Genomic DNA, 22742 nt, shown 5'->3' with positions numbered 1-22742 from the left:
AGATTGACAAATATAACGTTAGTTACACTATATGCTAATACCGGGGAATAGGCAGACGAAAAGAAAGATATTTTTAAAAAATTCTCGATGGAGTAATTAGTAAGACACCAGGATATGACATGAAACTCATTGTGGGAGATGCCAATGTTAGAGCTGGAAGGGAAATTATATAGAAAGGAATAGCAGGCAAGGAAGCCTACCTGTTGAAAGTAATGAGAATGGAGTGAGGCTACTACACTGTGCAAGTCCAGCCAACTTCAGTGTTATGAGTACACACTTTCCTCAGAAGGACTTGGGTATCACTAGGTGAAAGAACAAAAAACAAATAGACCATGTCCTGGTAGATCAAAGACCCAAAGCAGCATATTGAATGTGGAAAGGAACTGAAAATATTGTGATTTAATCGCAGAGGTGCTGAAAAATTGTTCCAGTGACACACCAGAGAAATATCTGGTAAACTTTTTATCTTTGAGAGACATAGGAACAATTTCGCCCTTCGTTTTTTACTTCTTGTATGAACGACTACTTTTTGTTCTGATGGGCTGGTGGGATGTCGTACTGTCTAATTACTAGTGTGTGTGTGTGTGTGTGTGGTAAATGAATGAGTTAAAAGACGCAAAATGTGTTTTATATTATTTTCATCGCACAACAAGCCTTATTCCCATGCCTATGGAGTATTTATGTTAAGCAGAGAAGGCGACTTTTAGATGGAACCGAAGATCTTAAAAACGGCGCTGCTCAACAATAGAGGTACGTGATTGTGCTCTCTACTTTCCTTTCGTGGCCGCTAAAATTACTTCCGGTTCGTTTTGCCGAGACATTCAGAACCTGCAATCTTCTTTTTTTTATAAAAATACTAGTCCGATGCAAAAGAAATACTCTTAGATTTAAATAATTGCCATTCTTTTACCCAGGCCACGGGGAATGATAGAACGTACGTGCCTCTACTCTGAATGTACGTTCGCAATCTCCGAGTGTGTTACGACGAAATTATTTCACAATGAAAATTTCTCATCAGACCGCAACCACTCGCACGCGAATGTACGTACCCTCTGAATGTATCTAGTCAGTCACGCGCGTTGTTCAAAAGCTTTACTTTTAATATTCAGTGGATTACATTTCCGAAATTAATTTTTGTTTATGCTGCAAATCGTACTTCACGCGAAGTATTTATTACGTAAGTTTCAGGCTCAATTTAGTAAAAAAAAGATTCCGAATAATAGAAATAAAGAATAACAATCAAACAAATCAAACCTAAATAAACAGAAAGAGGGAACGTTACAAAACCATAAGGGAAGCCGAGGCAGGCAAAGAACATTATCTAGTCGTAGCAGAGTTACATCAAAGAATAGCCACAGAAATGCCAAGAGGGGAGGGGGAAGGGAAGCGCAAAAGACCACACACAACATTGACATCGACAGATTGAAGTATAACGGTGAAGCACAGGTCATTAAGCTACAAAACAAATTTGATGCTCTAACAATGGAAGACTACCTTGACAACGAAGACCACTGGGAAATGATAAAAACAAATGTAGAAGAAGCGGCACTAGAAGTATACGGGGAAAAAAAGAAGGAAAAAATCTGTACTTTTCAAAAGAATGTGAGCAAAAATTGAAAGAATGAAGAGCAGTGAAGGAAAAACACCTACAAGAGGATTCCAACCAAAGTACAGAAACACATGAAAATGTTAATAGAGAAGTTAAAAATCTTCTCAAAAGGAAAAAGAGAGAATATGTGGATAGTTTATTCTAAAGAACAGCGGAAAAAAATTGCAGGTAATGCAAGAGACTTTTACAGTAGACTAAGATTTTTGAGAAAAAGATATATAACACAGGTGTATGGCATTAAAGAAACAAAGTGGCAATACAGTTCTGCCAGTATGTAAAGGTATGGAAATTTGGAAAGAACATCTTGAAGAGCAGAAAGTGAAGCAGGAGAAGGAATTAAAATAGGAATAAAAATAAATGTACTGATGAGAAAACAAAATTCGTGACGGCAGAAAGGAGTTACAGAGCAAAAAATGGGAATATCAATAACCACATGTTTGAAGAAGTAGATGAGTTTATATATCTTATGGTAGTTGTAAACTACAACAACGATGAGAAGCAAGAAATAGAGGCGAGGGTCAAAGCTGCATACAGAGGATCATACTCACAGAACAAACTATTGGCGTCTAAAATTTTTCCAAGAGGAACCAGAGTAAGAACACATACAACTTTAGTCAGATCAGCAATATTATATGGGACGGAAATACAGAGAATAGATACATACGCGCAGAGAAAGATAAAAGTTTTTGAAAATAGAATTCTGCGAAAGATATTTGGACCCGTTCCGGCGTAACCACAAGTGCCGGCATGAAGATTAAGAATGCAAAACCAGAGAAGGCTGTGAGACGACGTAAGCCAATAGAAGTGCCACGACAGGAGCGCCTCTACAATAAGAGAATAAAAGCGCCGCTCCTCCCAGCCTCGGCCGCACAGTAATAGACGGACATTAGTATCACAGTACTAGACCGGCAGAGACGCCTCGATATTAACGATAGCATTTATGAGTGATCCATATCAATTGCTTTCATGGTCATTGTCAATAGCGAAAGACATTGACTGCATGTCGTCCTTCGCTTGTAACACCGTTGTAACTTCTAAGTTAAGTATTGACTATGTTCTTTATCGTGATTTGTTTGAATGGTTGTATAGCTACCCAAGAAAGCAACATCCTTGGGGGACCCTATAAGTAACAAGTGGGCTGGACCCCACAAGACCAATCTATGTGGCAGGGGAATGAAGAAGAAGGAAGAAGAGGAAGCTCAGGGAGCTACACAATGAACCAGATGTAGTTGCAGAAGCCAAGACAAGAAAGATGGGCCGTCCAGAAATATAGGAAAGAGCAGGGATCTTAACTGAGAAAATTCTAAGAGAATAAACCGGAAGGACGACTATCTCTAAGTAGGCCGAAAATGAGAAGGAGAGACCAGGTTTCCTGTATCTTCAGGTACTGGGAGCAAGGAAAGAAAATGCCGGACAGATTACTGTGGAAGAGGCTACCTGACGAGGCCAAAATCCGACTGCGGTTTCTGGTAACGGTAAGAATCTATTTGTTTATTCTGATCTCATTACGACAATCGGACCAGGGTTCCCCACGCGTCGTTACATTTTTACATCATGTCTGAGGTCACGCCTACTAGATAAGAACGCCAAAAACTAGAATCTAGAAACGATCCTAATAACATCTTTTACTTACTTATTTATTCTTTTATTTGTTTATCTAATCTGATTACGGCTATCAGGCCCTCTCCGACATTGGAGCAGGGTTTCACACATAGCGTATCTTTTCTGCGTTATAGTCACCTAAGAAATAACAATCTTAATATGACAAGTCCTGCTAAAGTGATTTGTCTGAAGTTTGGAATGTGAGGTAAATAATACTGACTACCAACTACAAAGGTTCACGGGAATTCCTTCATTCACGGATTACGTAGCTCCAGAATTCTTCCAATGAATTCAAGTATTCCATTACCCTTCCCTAAACCGATTTGCCTGACCATTCCTTTTCCTATCACCTAAATACTGATGTGTTTTGAAGAACTCAAGACACTGAACAATAAACTTGTAATCAGTTACCACCGGATTATTCCTCTTGGTATATTCATCAGAGTTCATATCTTTTTGCAACCTGAACCTGGCGAAGACACGGTAATGCTTATTTAGTCACGGTTATTCAGTTATCTAACACTGACTAATTGTAAGAATTATAAGGTAATGGACTCATACGTCGAAACATCCTGGTGTATTAGTGGTGTGTGTCGGACTCACATTCGAAACTGTAATCTTACTATCTCAGCTATCTAGGTACGGCTCACGCTATATTTCCACCAGTACCTCTACCCTACTTTCGAAACTTCATACATATTATCCTGGATGACTTGCAGGACTATCACTTGTGCAAGGAAGACTATAGCAGAACAATTGCTTACCCACAGCGTAGCGGATTACCTACAGAAGTGACTTCCATAACGCCACAGTGTGTGCACTGATATACAACTTCCTGATAAATTAAAGCTGTGTGTCGAACTGCAGCTCTAACACGGAATTTTGGCTTTTCGTGGGCACAGGCCCCGCTGCCTTAGCCATCCAGATGCCCATACAGTTACTCTTTTACCGGTTCTTTTAACCCATTTCCAAAATATTTCCAAAATTTCACAGACGTTCTACTGCATACCTAGTGGGACTAGAGTTCCACGAATAAAGCATCATGCGAAAAAATGGCTTACAAACATCCTAGGTGATGCATTTCAGTAGAACTCGCTACTTCTGAAAACGAGGACGACACAATGGTTCTTCTAAACACTGTTTGTTCTGTCAACATGCCCCGAACGCTCAGTTTTGCTTAGACGTTGTGCGCATTGCCAGTTAACGACAAACAGTTGTCAGAGTAGGAGGGCGAATATCCCTCAGGACGAAACGTGACGTCATTCGAATATCTGACACTGATGAATGTGCCTTGCAGTGGTCGACCGTGGTCAGTAATTCTCTCTGATGGGCACTGTATACCACGAACGGAGCACTGGAGGCATCAGTGAAGTCTGCGTCGCACCAGGCTGTACATAACCATCACGAAACGATTCATTTAGCTTCTGGGCGTGCATTACCATCGACAATACAAATACCCCAGGGTTCCCGGTGTGTAATGAGGGTGGGTAGCAGATAGTATTGAACAGAATCTGTGTGAGTTGTTCGGACTATCGACTAGTGATGGTTTTGTCTGATGACTGATACACTTATAGGAAGAGAGTGAAGTTTACAAGGCAGAATTTGAGATGTGGTGCTCCATACAAATGTTGAGAGTATGGTGGACTGATAAGGTAAGGAATGAAGAGATTCTCCGCAGAATTACCGAGGTGTCGGGTCGCTTAAATCCTGTCCTCTAATTCCGTATGGGCTGTAAAGTCCACCGTAAAGGACACCAGCACTGGCAACTGGGCTCAGTGGTGACGACCTAGTTGTGTACTTGGGTTTGTACTAATATAGCGGTTGTGGACTCGAACGCCGTTACCACACGCAGGACTCACGTTCCGTTGACGAGACTCATTCAGCGCGTGTAATGGAGACTGACTGTTTGTGTCTTGCGCGAGACAAAATAATGTTGCCAACAAGAATTATTTATTTTTCACAGTTGTGCAAAGATGTTTCGAAGACTCTGTATCTGTTTTCATTAGTGTTTTGCTTCTTTTTTACAGTAGCGTTTCTTTCTGTTTTACAGTAGCGTATTTTTCTTTTTTAGTTTCATAAGGTTTATTCCGTCCTTCCCTGCTCGCCTTGAAGCAACGACCACATACGTTCACACATGTGCAGATGATAGAAACAAATTTATTCGTGCAGATTGCTGATTTTTGGATCAGGACATTTCTCCGACAGAAGTAATACGGACATTACGACCTGGAAACCTTCACGGAACAATCTCGTCGTAAATGTTGGGCAAATATAGGGACGACATTTCCTTCGATTTCGAAGTATATGCCTCTAATAGAACAAAGACATAAAAAAGTGGGAGACAGTAATAACTTTTTAGTTATTTGACAGCAAGTAATTCCTGTAGTTTTCATCGGTTATAAAACTGTTTCTATCATCTGTAACTCTAGACTAGCAATTTCAGCACAGCTATTTAATATGGCAGAAATTTTCCTACGGTGGCCGCTTAATACATGTCTTTGACTGTACTACCTTCAGGTGATAGTTGTGCTTTTCTTTTCGGAGAGCATTTTCAGAATTTAGGCAATTCTGAAGAAGGGCTCACTGTAACGAATTTTCTGTAGTGCAGGACGGGTTTACTTTCCACCGTATTTTCTACCTATGTCCGAGGTAGAAACTCTATATTTTTTGAAAAATTTGTCATGCAGTGTTAACCTATACTGTGCTGTGATATGTGAACTTTGTCCAGATTTTGCCAAATCATATAGTTCACTACACATTTGTTGAAAATTTAACGAGTTTTCATCAGTCATAGAAACTGTGTCGGAAACCGATATTAGATCGTTGTGCAACACTGTAATAGGTGGAACATTAGTAAGTATACATGACAGATCAGAAAATTTGTCATATGTTTTGTGGTATTGCAAAAGCGGACGTGCTAGTAACATTTTACCGTGAAAGATGTGTTTCGACTACGTCGGTGTGATAAAATATTGTCAGTATAGTTATATATCCTAGTGGTGCGTCAGATAAACAGACATTTCATTAATGAACAAGATATATCTCATTGCCTTCACCGACACGTCTAACGGAAATAGTGCAAATGGTTGTACTTAATAATTCCACCTGCATAGGCATAGCTGACGTTGTGACTGGAGGGAAATCATGGGTTTCCCCAAGGCTGAAAATTGTTGTTTCTCGTATACGTAAATACCTGCCGTCAAATATACAACAAGTAGAATTAATTATTTCTCCGCATGATACTAGTACTGCAATTAATCCAAAGGTACATATACCAACAGAAGAAACGGCAAATAATTTTCTTAAAAGTATCGTTTACTGGCTTTTTGCAAATGGTCTTACAAAAGTCACCAGCGTCTTCAGTTCCGCACACCAAGTTGTTCTACGCCAATGATACGTATAACACACGTTGAATACAGACAGAGGCTGTTGTACTACGGGTTCAAAGGAGAACGGCGACAGGCGATGGTCGGTAGCAATCCGTGCATCAAGCATACAACTACCACCGTCATACCTTAGCAAAAGATTCAACAGAGAGCCCGAGAAAAATCTTTTCCTATGTAAAATTCATAAGAGGATGTAAGGCTAGCATCCAGTCACTTGTTGGCCAGTTGAAGACATCAAAACGAAACCCTATGTTTTAAGCTTCACTTTCAAGAAATATTTCACGCAGGAGAATGATAGAGACATATCGTCATCTGACGATCCAGTACACTCCGGTAAGTAAGCCATAATGATAAGCATCCGTAGTGTAGAGAAACAACTGACAAATGAAACCAAATGAGTCACCCATTCAGGTGGAACCCAAATTCGATGTTTCAAAGAGTACAGCATAGGCCCTTTATCTAACTTCCGTATATCGCGAATCTCTCGCTTAGCACGAAGTCCGAAGCAACTGGATGCGTAACATTGTTTTGCTGCAGAATGCTTGAACACATTGTTATTTAGAATACACAAACATTTCTCTTGAGACCGACAAGCTTATGTCAAGGAATCAGCATGGCTTTAGAAATCATCGCTCTTGCGAAACTGAGCTTGCCCTTTTCTGACCTGATGTATTGCGGACTATAGGTGAAATACAACAGGTAGCTTCCGTATTTCTTGATTTCCGGAAATCATTCGACACGTTGAAGCATTGATGGGTGTTAAAGAAAGTACAAGCATAAGGAATAGATTCACAGATATGTGAGTGGCTCGAAGACGTCCTAAGTTATACACAAAGTATGTTGTTCTCGGTGGCAAGTATTCATCAGAGAGCCGGCCGCGGTGGTCTAGCGGCTCTAGGCGCGCAGTCCGGAACCGCGCGACTGCTACGGTCGCAGGTTCGAATCCTGCATCGGGCATGGATGTGTGTGATGTCCTTAGGTTAGTTATGTTTAAGTAGTTCTAAGTTCTAGGGGACTGATGACCAGAGTAGTTAAGTCCAATAGTACTCAGAGCTATTTGAACTATTTGAACCATTCATCAGAGACAAGGATATTGTTAGTAGTGCATTAGAAAAGTGTGGCTGGACCGCTGTTGTTCTTTATACAGGGTGTTACAAAAAGGTATGGCAAACTTTAAGGAAACATTCCTCACACACAAATAAAGAAAAGGTGTTAGGTGGACATGTGTCCGGAAACGCTTAATTTCCATGTTTGAGCTCATTTTAGTTTCGTCTATATGTACTGAACTTCCTCGATCCGCCAGTTGGCCCAATTGAAGAAAGGTAATGTTGACTTCGGTGCGTAGCAACAACAGGTATGTGTTCATCACGAACGTGGTTTTGCAGTCAGTGCAATGTTTACAAATGCGGAGTTGGCAGATGCCTATTTGATGTATGGATTAGCACGGGGCATTAGCCGTGGCGCAGTACGTTTGTATCGAGACAGATTTCCAGAACGAAGGTGTCCCGACAGGAAGACCTTCGAAGCAATTGATCGGCGTCTTAGGGAGCACGGAACATTTCAGCCTATGACTCGCGACTGGGGAAGACCTAGAACGACGAGGACATCTGCAATGGACGCGGCAATTCTTCGTGCAGTTGACGATAACCCTAATGTCAGGGTCAGAGAAGTTCCTGCTGTACAAGGTAACGTTGACGACGTCACTGTGTGGAGAGTGCTAAGGGAGAATCGGTTGTTTCCGTACCATGTACAGCGTGTGCAGGCACTATCAGCAGCTGATTGGCCTCCACGGGTACACTTGTGCGAATGGTTCATCCAACAATGTGTCAATCCCCATTTCAGTGCACATTTTCTCTTTACCGATAAGTCTTCATTCTAATGTCATCAAATTGCAAATTTTCACAATGAACACGCACACAATTGTGCATTCACGTGATCAACACAGATTTTCTGTGAACGTTTGGGCATGCATTGTTGGTGATGTCTTGATTGGGCCCCATTTCTTCTACCTACGCTCAATGGAGCACGTTATCATGATATCATACGGGATACTCTACCTGTGCTGCTAGAACATGAGCCTTTACAGGTACGACACAACATGTGGTTCACGCACTATGGAGCTCCTGCACATTTCACTCGAAGTGTTCGTACGCTTCTCAACTAAAGATTCGGTGACCGATGGATTGGTAGAAGCGGACCAATTCCATGGCCTCCACGCTTTGCTGACCTCAATCCTCTTGACTTTCATTTATAGGGGCATTTGAAAGCTCTTGTCTACGCAACCCCGGTACCAAATGAAGAGACTCTTCGTGCTCGAATTGTGGACGGCTGTGATACAATACGCCATTCTCCAGGGCTGCACCAGCGCATCAGGGATTCCATGCGACGGAGGGTGGATGCATGTATCCTCGCTAAAGGAGGATATTTTGAACATTTCCTGTAACAAAGTGTTTGAAGTCAAGCTGGTACGTTCTGTTGCTGTGCGTTTCCATTCCATGATTAATGTGATTTGCAGAGAAATAATAAAATGAGCTCTAACATGGAAAGTAAGCGTTTCCGGACACATGTCCACACAACATATTTTCTTTCTTTGTGTGTGAGGAATGTTTCCTGAAAGTTTGGCCGTACCTTTTTGTAACACCCTGTGTACATAAATGATTTGGCAGACAGGGTGGCAGAAATCTGCAGTTGTTCGCTGATGTTGATGTAGCGTCCAGTAAAGTGTCGGAGTTTAGTGACTGTAGGAGGATACAAGATGATTTAGACTAAATTTCTCGTTTTTGTAACAAATGGCAGCTAGCACTAAATGTAGAAAAGTATAAATTAATGCGGATGAGTAGTGAGCTATGGCCGGCTCTCGTTGATGCCGTTTGTTCTTTGGCATTTTGTCGCAGTCGAGTGGCGTCTTATGTCTCCCCGAGTTACTACCATAACGAGTTGCTGACTCGCCTCCGTCAGTGGCAGCAGCAGTGCTTATCGATACTAATACTGCTGTACCATCTGTGGTGTGACCGCTATGTTTCTGTGTGGTGATGTGTGTGTGTGTGGCAGTGAGTCGGTTGGGACAGGGCAGTGAGGAAGTCTGCGCGGGGCGAAGTCAGGCCAGGACAGATGGCGGCGTGCACGCGCAGTCGGATTGTGACGCGCTAGCTGCGAGAGCTGCCAAGTTCGTTGCCCACCGAACCTGGACACTGAAGTTGAGTGATCAGTTAACCTGTTATGAAACCTCAACTGCTGTGACATCTCTTTGCTCATTGCTGGTTGATGCTTCCTGGGTCATTCCGGCTAGCAGCAACGTATGGTGTGTTGGTTTCGGCGAAATTTTGCAGCCGTATTCCTGTATGATCTTTAACTGCTTAATTGGTTGTTACTTATCAGTGATGTGAACCAGCGATATTTTGTTTTGTGGCCGTTAACGACCCAGTTACCTGCCCAAGTCGTTACCGTAGTTTTCCGGCAGTGTGTTTTTCCTCGCCATGTTGAAGCTGTCCGGCACAGTAATTAGTTCAACAGCCCTTTAGTTGTTTTTTCATATTTTTTTCTTAAGAGTGGTTATTGCGCTTCGTCTGTTTTTAGACGCCAATTTTGAAGACCAAGTGCGCCTTGTATTTTCGTCCTCGGCTGATATTTTCCGTTGTCATTCCATTGGTCGGGCGGAAGGGAATTGATTAGGTTTTTGGTCGGTCCTTCAGCTGTCCCTGGGTCGGGTACACATCCGATTATTTGACCCTACTCTTGGCTGCCTTTCTCACCTCACATTACGTTAGAGCTACCTTCTCAGGCCGATCCTTGGAACACTTCTGAGCACCATTGTTTATTGGTTTTAGATTGTGATTTTCATTTTAGTCTGCTGTACTGTGGGAAACCTTCAGCCTTCTATTACTTTAGTTGGTTTAAATTTTAAAATAAGGCTCTCAGCCGACTTAAATTAAAATTTAGAAAACTAATATGTTTAAAAATACCTTTTTTTTAAATTGCTCTACCTGAAATCCTTGTTATCCAGCCCCTAAATGGTTAATATGGCTCTGAGCACTACGGGACTTAACATCTGTGGTCATCAGTCCCCTAGACCTCAGAACTACTTAAACCTAACTAACCTAAGGACATCACACACATCCATGCCCGAGGCAGGATTCGAAACTGCGACCATAGCAGTTGCGCGGTTCCGGACTGAGCGCCTAGAACCGCTAGACCACCGCGGACGGCTCCAGCTCCTAAGGACTGAGTCGTTCAATGTCTTGTGTGTTGCCTGCAGCTGACTATGTGAAATATATTTTTAAATGAAGGCGTTCAGCCCCTTGTAATTTGTGTTCAGGCCTTTAGCCATTCTTGTTTATGGTGTGGTTTTGATCCTTCACCCCAGGAGGTATTGCAAGTTTTCTGAACTAGGCTTGCAGCCATGTTATTTTAATTTGATCCTTTTAAGGCAATGTGTAATTAAATGGGTCTTAGGAAAATAAAAGTTTATGTGTTTTGTGCAACTAACAGTAACAGCAGGAGAGCTTCTGTAAAGTTTGGAAGGTAGGAAACGAGATACTGGCAGAAGTAAAGCTGTGAGGACGGGGTGTGAGAAGTCCTTGGGTGGCTCAGTTGGTAGAGCACTTGCCCGCGAAAGGCAAAGGTCCCGATTTCGAATCTCGGTCCGGCACACAGTTTTAATCTTCCATTAAGTTTTAACAGTAACTGATTAAGGCCCCCTCCACAACCATAACCTGATACGCTATATTCTGAGAAACCCGATTTCAAGTAGCATAAACAAACCCGTAATACTCGGATATAGGAAGCGTAGTGCGTCCTGCTTGACACAGTCACGTCGTTATAAAGTCTGTAAGTAGCGTTACATAGCGACTTGAAATTGAACGAGCAAGTAAGGATTGTGGTAGGAAAAGAAAGGTCGACTTTTGTTTATTGGCAGTATTATAGAAAAAGTGTGGTCACCTGTAGAGGAGACTGCACATAGGACGTTACTACGACCTATTCTTGAGTACTGCTCGAGCGTTTGGTAAGCGTTCCAGCCCGATTAAAGGAAGGTATCTAAACAATTCAGAGGCTGACTTCTGGATTTGTTATAGGTACGTTCGAACAACACCCAGGTGTTACGGAAATGCTTTGGGAACTGAAATGGTAATCCAGTGAGGCAGGGCGACCTTCCTTTCTGAGGACGCTATTGAAAAAATTTACTGAATCGGCATTTGAAACTCAGTGTAGAACGATTCTGCTGATTGCAACAGACATGACTATATAGACTACGAAATTAGGATACGAGAAACTCGAGCGCATACAGACGTATATAGATAGCCGTTTTTCGCTCACTCCTTGTGTAACACAGGGGCGCCGTCGTGTGTGGAGCCACTTTCCAATTCTCAATATTTTGGAGCAATCTTCGTCACAATTTCCTCGAAGCAAATATTTTCTAGTTCAGAAAACTATAGAGAATTTTGTAAGACAAGAAGTAAAAAATGGAAGTTTTGACACTTCTTCATGTACTAGTCCTCTTAAACATCCCAGAAAGCAAACATTTTTAACGTGTAGCAAGGTTTAGTTTTATAGCTGCACTTGATAATACAATAAAACATGTAATACGGTGTTCGTTATCAGTATCAGGAAAACACATTCTGAGATTTTTGTTACTGTAGCTGTACTATACAAACTATTACCTTACTTCTGAGTTGCGATGTCATAACGTTGTAGGATTCAAGCTGTTCAGCATGTATTTATATTATTGTAACTCCTGTCGCGGATAAAACATATAATTCAAGTCATTAATTTCAGTTAATGATGACCATCTTCAGGCTTGGGTGCATGCCATATACTGAACATATCGTATCGTTACATAAGTGCACACTTATGGCACAGGCACAGTTATTACTGACAAAAGCATCATCTAAAAGTTACAAAATTTGACCACCAAAAGCACTACTGGCACATTCAACTTGATACTGGCAGGAACACCAGTATCTAAAGAAAAACCCACACCTAATATTTAATCTGTCTGTAATATTAATTCAGAGAAATTTAAAAAAATATTGTAATCCTTTTCCTTTTTGTCAGCAGTTTTCACCACTAGTTAAAAAGACGAATGTCTCGCTCTTCGTTTCTGGAATAAAAGTTGGAAGTGACTCGTACTTGGAAAGGGAGTCATTGACCCAGAAAAAGGAGGGTCAGCTTGACACCTATTAACCATTTACCAATGTTAAACGCTGAAAATTTGAAAAAGGAAAAAGAAAAGAGCGCCGACAGGCACTTCATTATAAGGTGGGAGCTGCGTCTATGACGGATTACGGCGCACGTTGGCGCGACGTTTTCGGTCAGAGGCTAGCCCGGTGGGTTATCAATCTTCTCCTTGCGGACGTGCAGACGGAGCGTAAGGAAGCAAAAAGGATCCCTGACGGCCCTTTTATATAGAAGTTCGATGAGTCTCCATTTGTCTTGTTTCTGATGTTCTTGTACAGAAATCCATAGCTGCCTGTAATGAGCAGTGCCTTTTATACATTAATTACTGCAATACCGTCCCTTGTTTGACGTCTAAGCAGCAGTGGCGTGATATGATTTACATTCGTTCGTGATATCACAAAGACTTGTGAAGAAGCTATTGGGTTCGCGTGATTAACGTTGTCAGTTATTTCCGCGAAGCTGCTTTTATAGCAAAAAACTGGTCATAAACGGAAGTATAACAGAAACTACGCACATTATAAGCGCCCCACAACCTCAATGGTTCTCTGATGTCTTGTGTGTGCAGAAACTGATTTATCGTTTCTTCTGTTTGTTTTCAGTTGCCAGTAAATATAGGTAAATTACAAGATGGCTAGGAAGTTGTCCTAGGAGCTAAAAGGGTGGATATTAAATCGTTATTTCGAATGTGACAACTTGAGAGAATTAGATAGAGGACGACTGGAGGAGAGTGACACTGAGCCACTTTTACTTGTAAACTAACGAAATTAAACGACATATTTGAGAGGGAAGAAAGACTGTGTGACCTAGAGGAGGGCGGTGTGGCCGGAGGGCATAAGTATCGGAGGACGACAGAGGGATGGATGCAGTGATACAAGCTTACACAAGGTTTCCTGAGACGTCTATATAGCAAACTGCGTGTGAGTTAGCTGCAAGCAAATCAAGTGTTCGCCGCATTTTAGGGCAAGAAATTCGGATATGTTACATTCTCACGCTGCTTCGCTCGATGAATGAGAACGATCTGTATAGGCGCCTATAATTTTGAGAATGGATTTGTGACACTGAACTATTGACTGGTCTGATGAGATCACGTTTAAATGGACTGGAACTGTGTGTGCCGGAAAGGAATAATCCACATGTAATGCAAGAACGAACTGTTAACATTCCTGGGTTATCAATATGGTGTTCTACATCTGGCACAGGACTTGTAGGGCCATTCTTTGAACGAACAGTAACAGTTCTAAAGTATCTTACCAATGATTGGTACCAGCTGTTACCAACTGCACCGCGATCAAGATATTTTTTTGTCAACAAGACAGTGCGCTGTCACATTATCATCACGATTTGCGGCAATTCTTGGATGAATGATTTGGTGAAGAGTGGAAAGGCTGACGCGAGGGTGTTCAATTTCCAGCAAGATGTCCCAGTATAACAGAATAAGACGTTTTATGGTGGGAGCACTGAAGGCATCTGCTACGCAACAAAGCCTCGTATCCTTGACGACTGCCTGTGAATCCATTCCGAACCGAGGTAACACATGTGCGCCGATCTGTACTGCAGCATTGCAGACACTATATTCGTCCCGATGGAGGACATCTTAACATCCTTAGCAGTAAAACATCATCAGTAATATTGTGATCATTTAAGTGACTTAAAAATTCGTTTTTGTTAAGTTCTTCGTGCTGTTAAAGTTCAAACAGTTTAAACCCCTTCGTGGGAAACTGTGACTTGTTAGTGCTTTACTTAGAAACAGATAAAAATGATGGAAGTGGCTACATATACAGTGAATCTAAGTCTTCTCAGCTGATACTAAGTGCTTTCATATACTCAACATACTATCTTAAGTTGATTGTTACATCTGGCACCTGACATGATATACAATTGTCGTTCTAAAACTAAATACATATGCTCCTCATTAAGATATTTCTGTCATCTTATGGTGCGTACCTGAGAAGGTAATAAAAAGTAGGAGAAAGGTTTAACGGGGAGAAGGCATACGTAAATACTACAGAAAGGTTACGGAAGGCTGTCAAGACGAAGCAATTGGTGCAAGGTAAGGCCTAGAATGGTGTGCTTTATTTTAGTTACAACTTGATAAAGTTATATACTCACATTATTTGTCCAAACAACCTTGTAGGCTGCTGGATTAGCTTTCATCTTGCATTCAAAGTAGACGTCGCTGCCTTCCTTGATGTTCTCAGCTGCCAGGTTCGGTCCCAGATGGAGCTGCACCATTGGCATGACTGGAAAACGAAAGAAGCGTCGCTTGAAGCGATGAGAAACTACACTGTAAAAGTGAACTGCGCTTTTGTTAACTGCACAAAGATATTTGAGAAAATTTTGTAGCAATATTTTTCCTGTTTCTTGAACTGACACATATAAACGAATGTCGCGTTGGAAATAGAAGGGTATGTCTCTTTGACAGGAATATCCCGTGATAAGAGGGCTACATCTACATGGATACTCTGCAAATCACATTTAACAGAAAGCTGAGGGTTCATCGAACCACCTTTACAATTCTCTAAATTTGGCTACTGACTTTCGTTCGAACAGTTAGCGGATTATCATTAAAAAATACACAGCGACTGATTCGCTAGCAAATCATGAAGAAAAATGTATTATACATATAAATATTCACGTTTTGAGGATCCATATAATTCTGGATGTCAAAGATACAAGGTTCGACCATATCACCCTAAGCTATTCAAAATATACAAAACTATGCAGCATACTGAAAAACATACGACACAAGCCGATGGTATTCGAGGTTGAGCGAATTAGAAAATCGATTGTAACCACAGTTGGGACCAATGTTAGTATAGAAATGGCGTTGTTGCTGCAAAATGAAGCAAAATAATGACGCTGCCTAACATAAAGGTTAAACATCCGAAAGAGGAGGAAGAAACGAAATGATACCACTCGATTTGAGAGGGTGTGTATTTTTATGTTATCCCAGAGATCACATAATCACGTCAAGTTTACAAACATCTCGGCGATGCGAGCCACTGAGCACACTTATTATCAGTACGATGTCGTACACACTCTAGCTTACATGAATGTAATGATTTGGTAGAGGAGCCGTTGTTTCCTCTCCTGGGGAAAGGTAGCCCACAACTTTTGTAAGTTGTTGGTGAAATCCTAGACGCTGGCACCGGGACAGAGTTGACATCAGAGCTGGTCCCACATATTATCTGTGGAGGCGATACCTTGGGATATCGCCGGCCACGGGAGTACTCCAGCACTACCCAGCCAGTTCAAAGAGTCGGCTGTAACTAACAGACGAACATTACCCTGTTGAACAGTGACACTACATTACTGCCACAGGAGTGGAAACGCATGAGGATGCAGGATGTCCATTCTGAAGCTTGATGCCGTCAGATTAGTCTGGGTCACTATCAGCAGTGGCAAGTGATGTTTCCATACACCAGTATGCGAGGAGTAAGACCGATGAGCCTCTCCCATTGGAAGATCTGCCCGTCTGCCCAGGCTCCCTCCATACTGTCCGATGACGATCACCTGGGGTAGGTCAGAGCTGTGTTTCATCACAGAACACCATGAAGTGCTATTCATTAGCAGTCCATGTTTCATGGTCATGGGACCAACCCAAGCGGCGTTTTTTTGTGGTGCAATGTCAACTGCAATCTACTTTTGGTGTGGTAGCTGACTAATTTGGCTGCTGATAATCTGTGACCAACGTTGTGGAATGGCACAGAAGACAGGTGTCCAGGCGTGGTCGACGGGAACCTTGACGGCGAGGATGCCCTACAATTCTCGATATTGCAGGGTTCGGCCAGCCCACCAAATGGACACCCATAAAGATGCCACTTTCCCACCTTATGAATTGTTGATGCACTGTTTCAGACAAATACGTGGTATCCCCTGTCCTTCATAGTCATAAGTCGTCATCTGGTGCTGTTGACGTGTTCACGTACCTTAGATGCCGTAACAGGCCAAATAACTACGCTAAAGGAGAACAACACTAGTGTAAACTTTCTGGCAGATTATAACTGTGTGGCGGACCGGGAATCGAACCTGGGTCGTGTGTAGTGCTCGGGCAGCTCAGCTGTTGAATGCTTGCAGCCGATTAGCAAAAGTCCCAATTTTCAGTCCTGGTCCTCAACATAATTTCAGCCTACCAGGAAGTTTCATAACAACGCATATCCCGCTGCCGAGTGAACATTTCATCCCAGAAACACTACTGCACCGTGGAGACATTCTACCTGTCACAGAGAATTCCAGGTCTAATCACTTGGATACCTGCCGATGATGTGTACTTTTACAAAGTTACATTGACAGCCGACGATGCCGGCCGGGATGGCCGAGCGGTTCTAGGCGCTATAGTCTGGAACTGCGCGACCACTACGGCCGCAGGTTCGAATCCTGACTCGGGCATGGATGTGTGTGATGTCCTTAGCTGTAAGTAGTGCTAAGTTCTAGGGGACTGATGACCTCAGAAGTTAAGTCCCATAGTGCTCAGAGCCATTTGCATATCCGACAATGACTTGTGGAATCTTTACTTGTTGGTCAGCAGTATGCGTTAATTATGTTAAAATGTTTCAGATTAAAACTGCAGTTTACGTTAGCGATGATTAAACAGACAATAATTTATGGGCTACCTACAAAGAAATATAATGGACTTTAACATCAATTGGGTAAATGTATCCTGTCATAGCCGGCCGAAGTGCCCGAGAGGTTCTAGGCGCTACAGTCTGAAACCGCGCGACCGCTACGGTCGCAGGTTCGAACCTGCCTCGGGAATGGATGTGTGTGATGTACTTACGTTAGTTAGGTTTAAGTAGTTTTAAGTTCTAGGGGACTGATGACCTCAGCAGTTAAGTCCCATAATGCTCAAAGCCATTTGAACCATTTTTATCATGTAATATTAATCATTTCTTGTGAGTCACGCCCACAACTATTTAAGCATTCAGAACACGTCAACGCAGTCTGTCAGGTACCACAAATAGTCATAACATTTTCGACGTTGTTGCAGGAATTGGCACATTCATGAAATCGAATAGCCTCGCAGTACAGGAGTCAGAATCTGAATCGATGGTGACTGGTTGCGTTTCCCTATTACAGTGCTCATTATTTATACCAGGAGAGAAGTGTTTGCGAACAGGAGGGTTGGAAAGATTGTTTGGTCATTCATAAATTAGGTTTCTGTGATTTCTCTAAACAGCTGATGTCATCTCTCTCCTGCATAAGATTTACTTTAACTCAGCTCAATAGCAACATACATTCCATAAACGCAGAAGGAGTAGTGCATATATAAGCTTTAGCATAACGAACAATGTTGCTGCTGAGTCCGGTAACGTCTGTGATTGGGAAAACTATACACTGGTTTTATAATACGTTGTTTCTCCCTCCTACATGAGATTTACTTCAACTCAGCTCAATAGCAACATACATTCCTAAAACGCAGAAGGAGTAGAGCATATATAAGCTTTAGTATAACGAACAGTGTTGCTGCTGTGTCCGGTAATATCTGTGATTGGGAACACTATACACTGGTTTTATAATACGTTGTAGTTCTTGATAAAACGTGTTGTAGTTTTAGTCTTCAGTATGATGATTTGATTTCGCTCTCCAAACTACTCTACCCCGTGCTAACCTCTTCGTCTCGGAATAACTACTACTGCGTATATCTATTTCAACCTGCTCACTGTATTTGTCCCTTCCTTTACAAGTTTTAGCCTCTACACGTTCTTCCAATACTAAACTGTGAGACGTTGGTGTCTCATGGTGTGCCATAACAACTTACCCCTTCTTTTAGTGAAGTTGATATAGGCTTTTTATTCTTCCAAATTCAATTTACCACCTAGTTATTAGTTACGTAATCTACCCATCTAACTTCAGCATTTTTTCTAGCACCACATTTAAGAAGCTTCTATTCCCTTCTTCAGTTGTCGTCCATGTTTTTCTTCTTTACAAAGCTAAATTCTAGAGACATAGCTTCCTAAAAGACTTCCTACCACATAAAGCTACATTAGAAGTTATCAAATTCCTCGTTCTATGAAGTGCTTTCCGTAATACAACGGGTTTGCATTCTCTGCTTCAACGATCATCAGTTAGTTTGCTACTCAAATAGCAAACCTCGGCTACTACTTACAGAGTCTAATCTTTTATCTAATTCTCTAAGAATCGGATGATTAAATTCGACTCTATTTCATAACCCTTGTTTCGATTTTTTTATATTCCTCTTACACTCTACTCCCAAAACACTTTGCACACCGTTCAACAGATCTTCCATGTCCTTTACTGCCTCTACCAATTACGATGTAATCGATAGGTATGAAAATGTTATTGCTTCTCGGTGAACCATACTCCCTTCCACAAATTGTGCTTTAGTTTCTTTTGCTGCTTGCTCATTGAAGGGATTGAACTACGCTGTAACTGCCGTCTGGTTTCTGTACAAGTTGTATACAACCTTACGCTCCTACCTTCAGAATTTAAAAAGGTGTAGCCTAATCAATTATGTCAAAATAATTCTCCACATCTACAAATTCCATAAAAGTAGGTTTTTCTTTCTTCTATCTGAGGTTAGGTACTACAGAGAGACTGCCTTGAGAGTTCGCACATTTGTCCAGAATCCAAACTGATCTCCCATGATGCCAGTTTCTATCAATGTTTCAATTCTTCAGAAAATAGTTCATGTCAATATTTTGTAATCATGGTTTACGAAACTGATAGTTCGGGAATATTTCACAGCTGTCAACACATTTGTTTCTTTAGTCATGAAACTTTTTTTTTTGGTAGATATTTTCACATTTCTCATGCACCCATTTCGTCTTTGTTTCCTGCATTTTCCGTTTATTGCTTTCCTAAGTAACATGTATTTCCCTGAACATTATTGTACTTTCTTCTTTCACTGATCAGCTGAAATATTTCTTCTGTTACCCAACTTCCTACTGTGAAATTACGATCACTCTTCATAGGTAAATTGCTGTCCCCTAAAACTGAAGGAATTATTTACTTCATCTCATCCTACAATCTTTCAATCTCTGAATCATTTACAGAGCTACTTACCTTACAAACTTGTTGTACTCTGGCATATGCTGTTTTCGCGTCTATTTTGGCTGTTCGTAACTGGTTACGAGCGTTAAAATTTTTTGTCTCATTATTAGACCCACTCATGCCTTAACCCTGTTAGATTCTGTATTTGTAAACCTGTTCTCAATTGACCATATGTACTGTTCGTCCTCCACTATCTCCAACAATATCTGATTTCAATCTGTGCATTTCCCTTTCGGTACCCAAATCTAAAAACCTTTCCATCTAGAAACACTGTTTGAATTTGCATCTCCACTGTAGATACAGGAGCCAAAATATACTTGAAAATACACTTTCATTGTTGTCTTCCGTAGCACATTACCTGCAAGTAATCTTAAGTGAATATTTACCATTGTCACTCTATAAATACTTATCTCGCTAACGCACCACACTGCATGACCATTTGTTCCTGATGATCTAGAGAGGTTCCTCAAGGGAATGGATTACACGAGAAACCCACGTATATCCTGTCATAATAAAATCTTACTCACCCATTGTAGTGCAGAAAGACTACACCAGTACTTGTGTTGTACCAGAATTTGTTGCATATTAATAAAGATATTAAGGGAAGTATAAAACATTCCACAGCAATTTAATGCAAGAAAACATTCCATTTGAGTCAGGAAACTTCCGACGCTCATATCCCGCCTCATGATTTGATGGACTGGCTAGAAAATACACCTTTGCCGAAAGACGACAATTGACATATATTAAATTTGTGGAATGCCGCACACTAAACATTCAGTTGTATGTCCTCTCTTGTTAATCCATAAACAAAAAAGCATTTTTGCATAGTAAGTCCAAACAGCCATTAATTTCAAAGTATTGTAGTTTGCTTGGTCTTCTATACGTTGAAGGCTAGTAATAATAACAATAATGAAACTTCCTGGCAGATTAAAACTCTGTGGCCGACCGAGACTCGAACTCGGGACCTTTGCCTTTCGCGGGAAAGTGCTGTATCAAACGAGCTACCGAAGCACGACTGACGCCCCGTCCTCACAGCTTTTCTTTTGCCAGTATCTCGTCTCCTATCTTCCAAACTTTACAGAAGTTCTCCTGCGAACCATGCAAAACCAGCACTCCTCAAAGAAACGATACTGCGAAGACATGGCTTAGCCACAGCCTGGGGGATGTTTCCAAAACGAGGTTATCACTCTTCAGCGGAGTGTGCGCTGATATGAAACTCCCTGGCAAATTAAAACTGTGTGCCCGACCTAGACTCGAACTCGGGACCTTTGCCTTTCGCGGATAAGTGCTCTACCAACCGAGCTACCGAAGCACGACTCACTTGGTAGAGCACTTGCCCGCGAAAGGCAAAGGTCCCGAGTTCGAGTCTCGATCGGGCACATAGTTTTAATCTGCCAGGAAGTTTCATACCAGCGCACACTCCGCTGTAGAGTGATACTCTCCTTCTGAATAACAATAATGTTAGTAGTAGCTGTCGTAGTAGCGGTCGTAGCACTCCTAGGTGGAGGATGAGGAGCCTCATCCTTACAGTATCTCCAATGGTGCTAGATACACTTTTTCGTAGACAATTAAGTAGCGCTGAAAAACAAACGCAGAGGCTTCCATTGGTATTAAAATTTGCTCGTACTCCCAGCAGTGCTCAACCAACGTGTAGTTCAATTTACGATTTCTTTCGCAAAGTCAAGCGAAAACACGTCCGTCAAGTTTATTAAAAGTATTCTCTCCATCAATATGATAAAACTATCGTTAGTTAATTTAGACCAAATGAGCCACTTATTCGTAAACCACTACCAGAGAAATCTACACAGCCATGTCTATTGTAAAGGAAAAGTACAGCATTCCATGAAGACGTGCGTACTGTTATTAACCTTCTAGCCCTCGGGAATGAAATTTCCGCCACAGTTGGGTACAGCGTTGCCGTGAGTACTCGAATACATACCACTTCATTACTTACCTGAACAGTCACAGACGAATGAAATAGACTTTATTGGAAAATGAAGCCATAATGAAGGCTTCTAATAGCCTCAGCCAAATGATTATTCAATTAATTTCTTTCTTTGTGTGCGTGTGTGTGTGTGTGTGTGTGTGTGTGTGTGTGTGTTTAAACAGTCTTCTGACAAGTTTGCAGCTGCCCAACACCAATTATTCTCTTGCGCCAAACGCTTCACGCCACAGAAGCACTTGCATTATACTCCGTCAGTTATTTCTGCGCCATATATTCTAAACTCAGTCTTCATCTAAAATTTATACATTTTTCACTTGCCTTTAGTGTCTGAGAAGTTATTCGTCGATACTTTTATTTATATCCTGCGATATAGTCCCTTCCTCTAGCCAACGTTTCTCATATGCCCTTTGATACTGCGTTAATCTCCTCACTTCGTAAGTTTTCAGTTCATGTAATTTTTGGCATCCTTCTGTAGCACCACTCATCACACGCTGCAATTCTCGCCTTTGTCGATTTTCCCACAGTCCACGATTCACTACTATACAGTGCTGGGCTCCTAATGTAAATTCTGTAAACTTCTTCGTCAAGCTAAGGTCGATGTTTAAAACTAGTAGACTTCCCTTATCCAGGAACACTTTCCCAAGGATCCTTGCTTCCTCTGTCACTTATCATTTTACTTCTTTTACGCGATCAGGAGGCGACAAGCATAATGATAGACAGTGTCTTCACATATCTCAGTTTATGCAATGCAGATTCACTTTTATGTTCAGTACCTTGTCCTATCGGAAGAAGCGCGTTTCCTTGGTAACTCTGGCGTCCTCTAAACTAGTTTCTAACCATTTGGTCGACAATGAGATGTGACATTTTTACATCAAACGCAGACATCCGGTGGCCTTTCGGGTGGATGAATCAAAATTTTCTTTTGTCAAGAGAAACAAATATTCATTATTGCCATTAACACAATAATAGTTTTTTATGTTGAAACACCCGTTTCTTCTACATCCTGGTGTCT

The 22742-nt window shown here is 41.5% G+C and overlaps 1 protein-coding gene across 1 annotated transcript in view; it reads right to left on the bottom strand.

Moving 5' to 3' along the window:
• LOC126267423 (nephrin-like) overlaps positions 1-22742 on the bottom strand; it is a 1327372-nt gene that overhangs the window by 346649 nt on the left and 957981 nt on the right. The window contains exon 8 of the mRNA XM_049972675.1: positions 14881-15011. Coding sequence (XP_049828632.1) covers positions 14881-15011 — 131 coding nt within the window. The remainder of the gene's footprint in view (positions 1-14880; positions 15012-22742) is intronic.

Source organism: Schistocerca gregaria, chromosome 4 (genome assembly GCF_023897955.1).
Source record: "Schistocerca gregaria isolate iqSchGreg1 chromosome 4, iqSchGreg1.2, whole genome shotgun sequence".
NCBI lineage: Eukaryota > Metazoa > Arthropoda > Insecta > Orthoptera > Acrididae > Schistocerca > Schistocerca gregaria.
The sequence above is the reverse complement of the archived record's forward strand: the minus strand, read 5'-3'. Positions and strand labels throughout refer to the sequence as shown.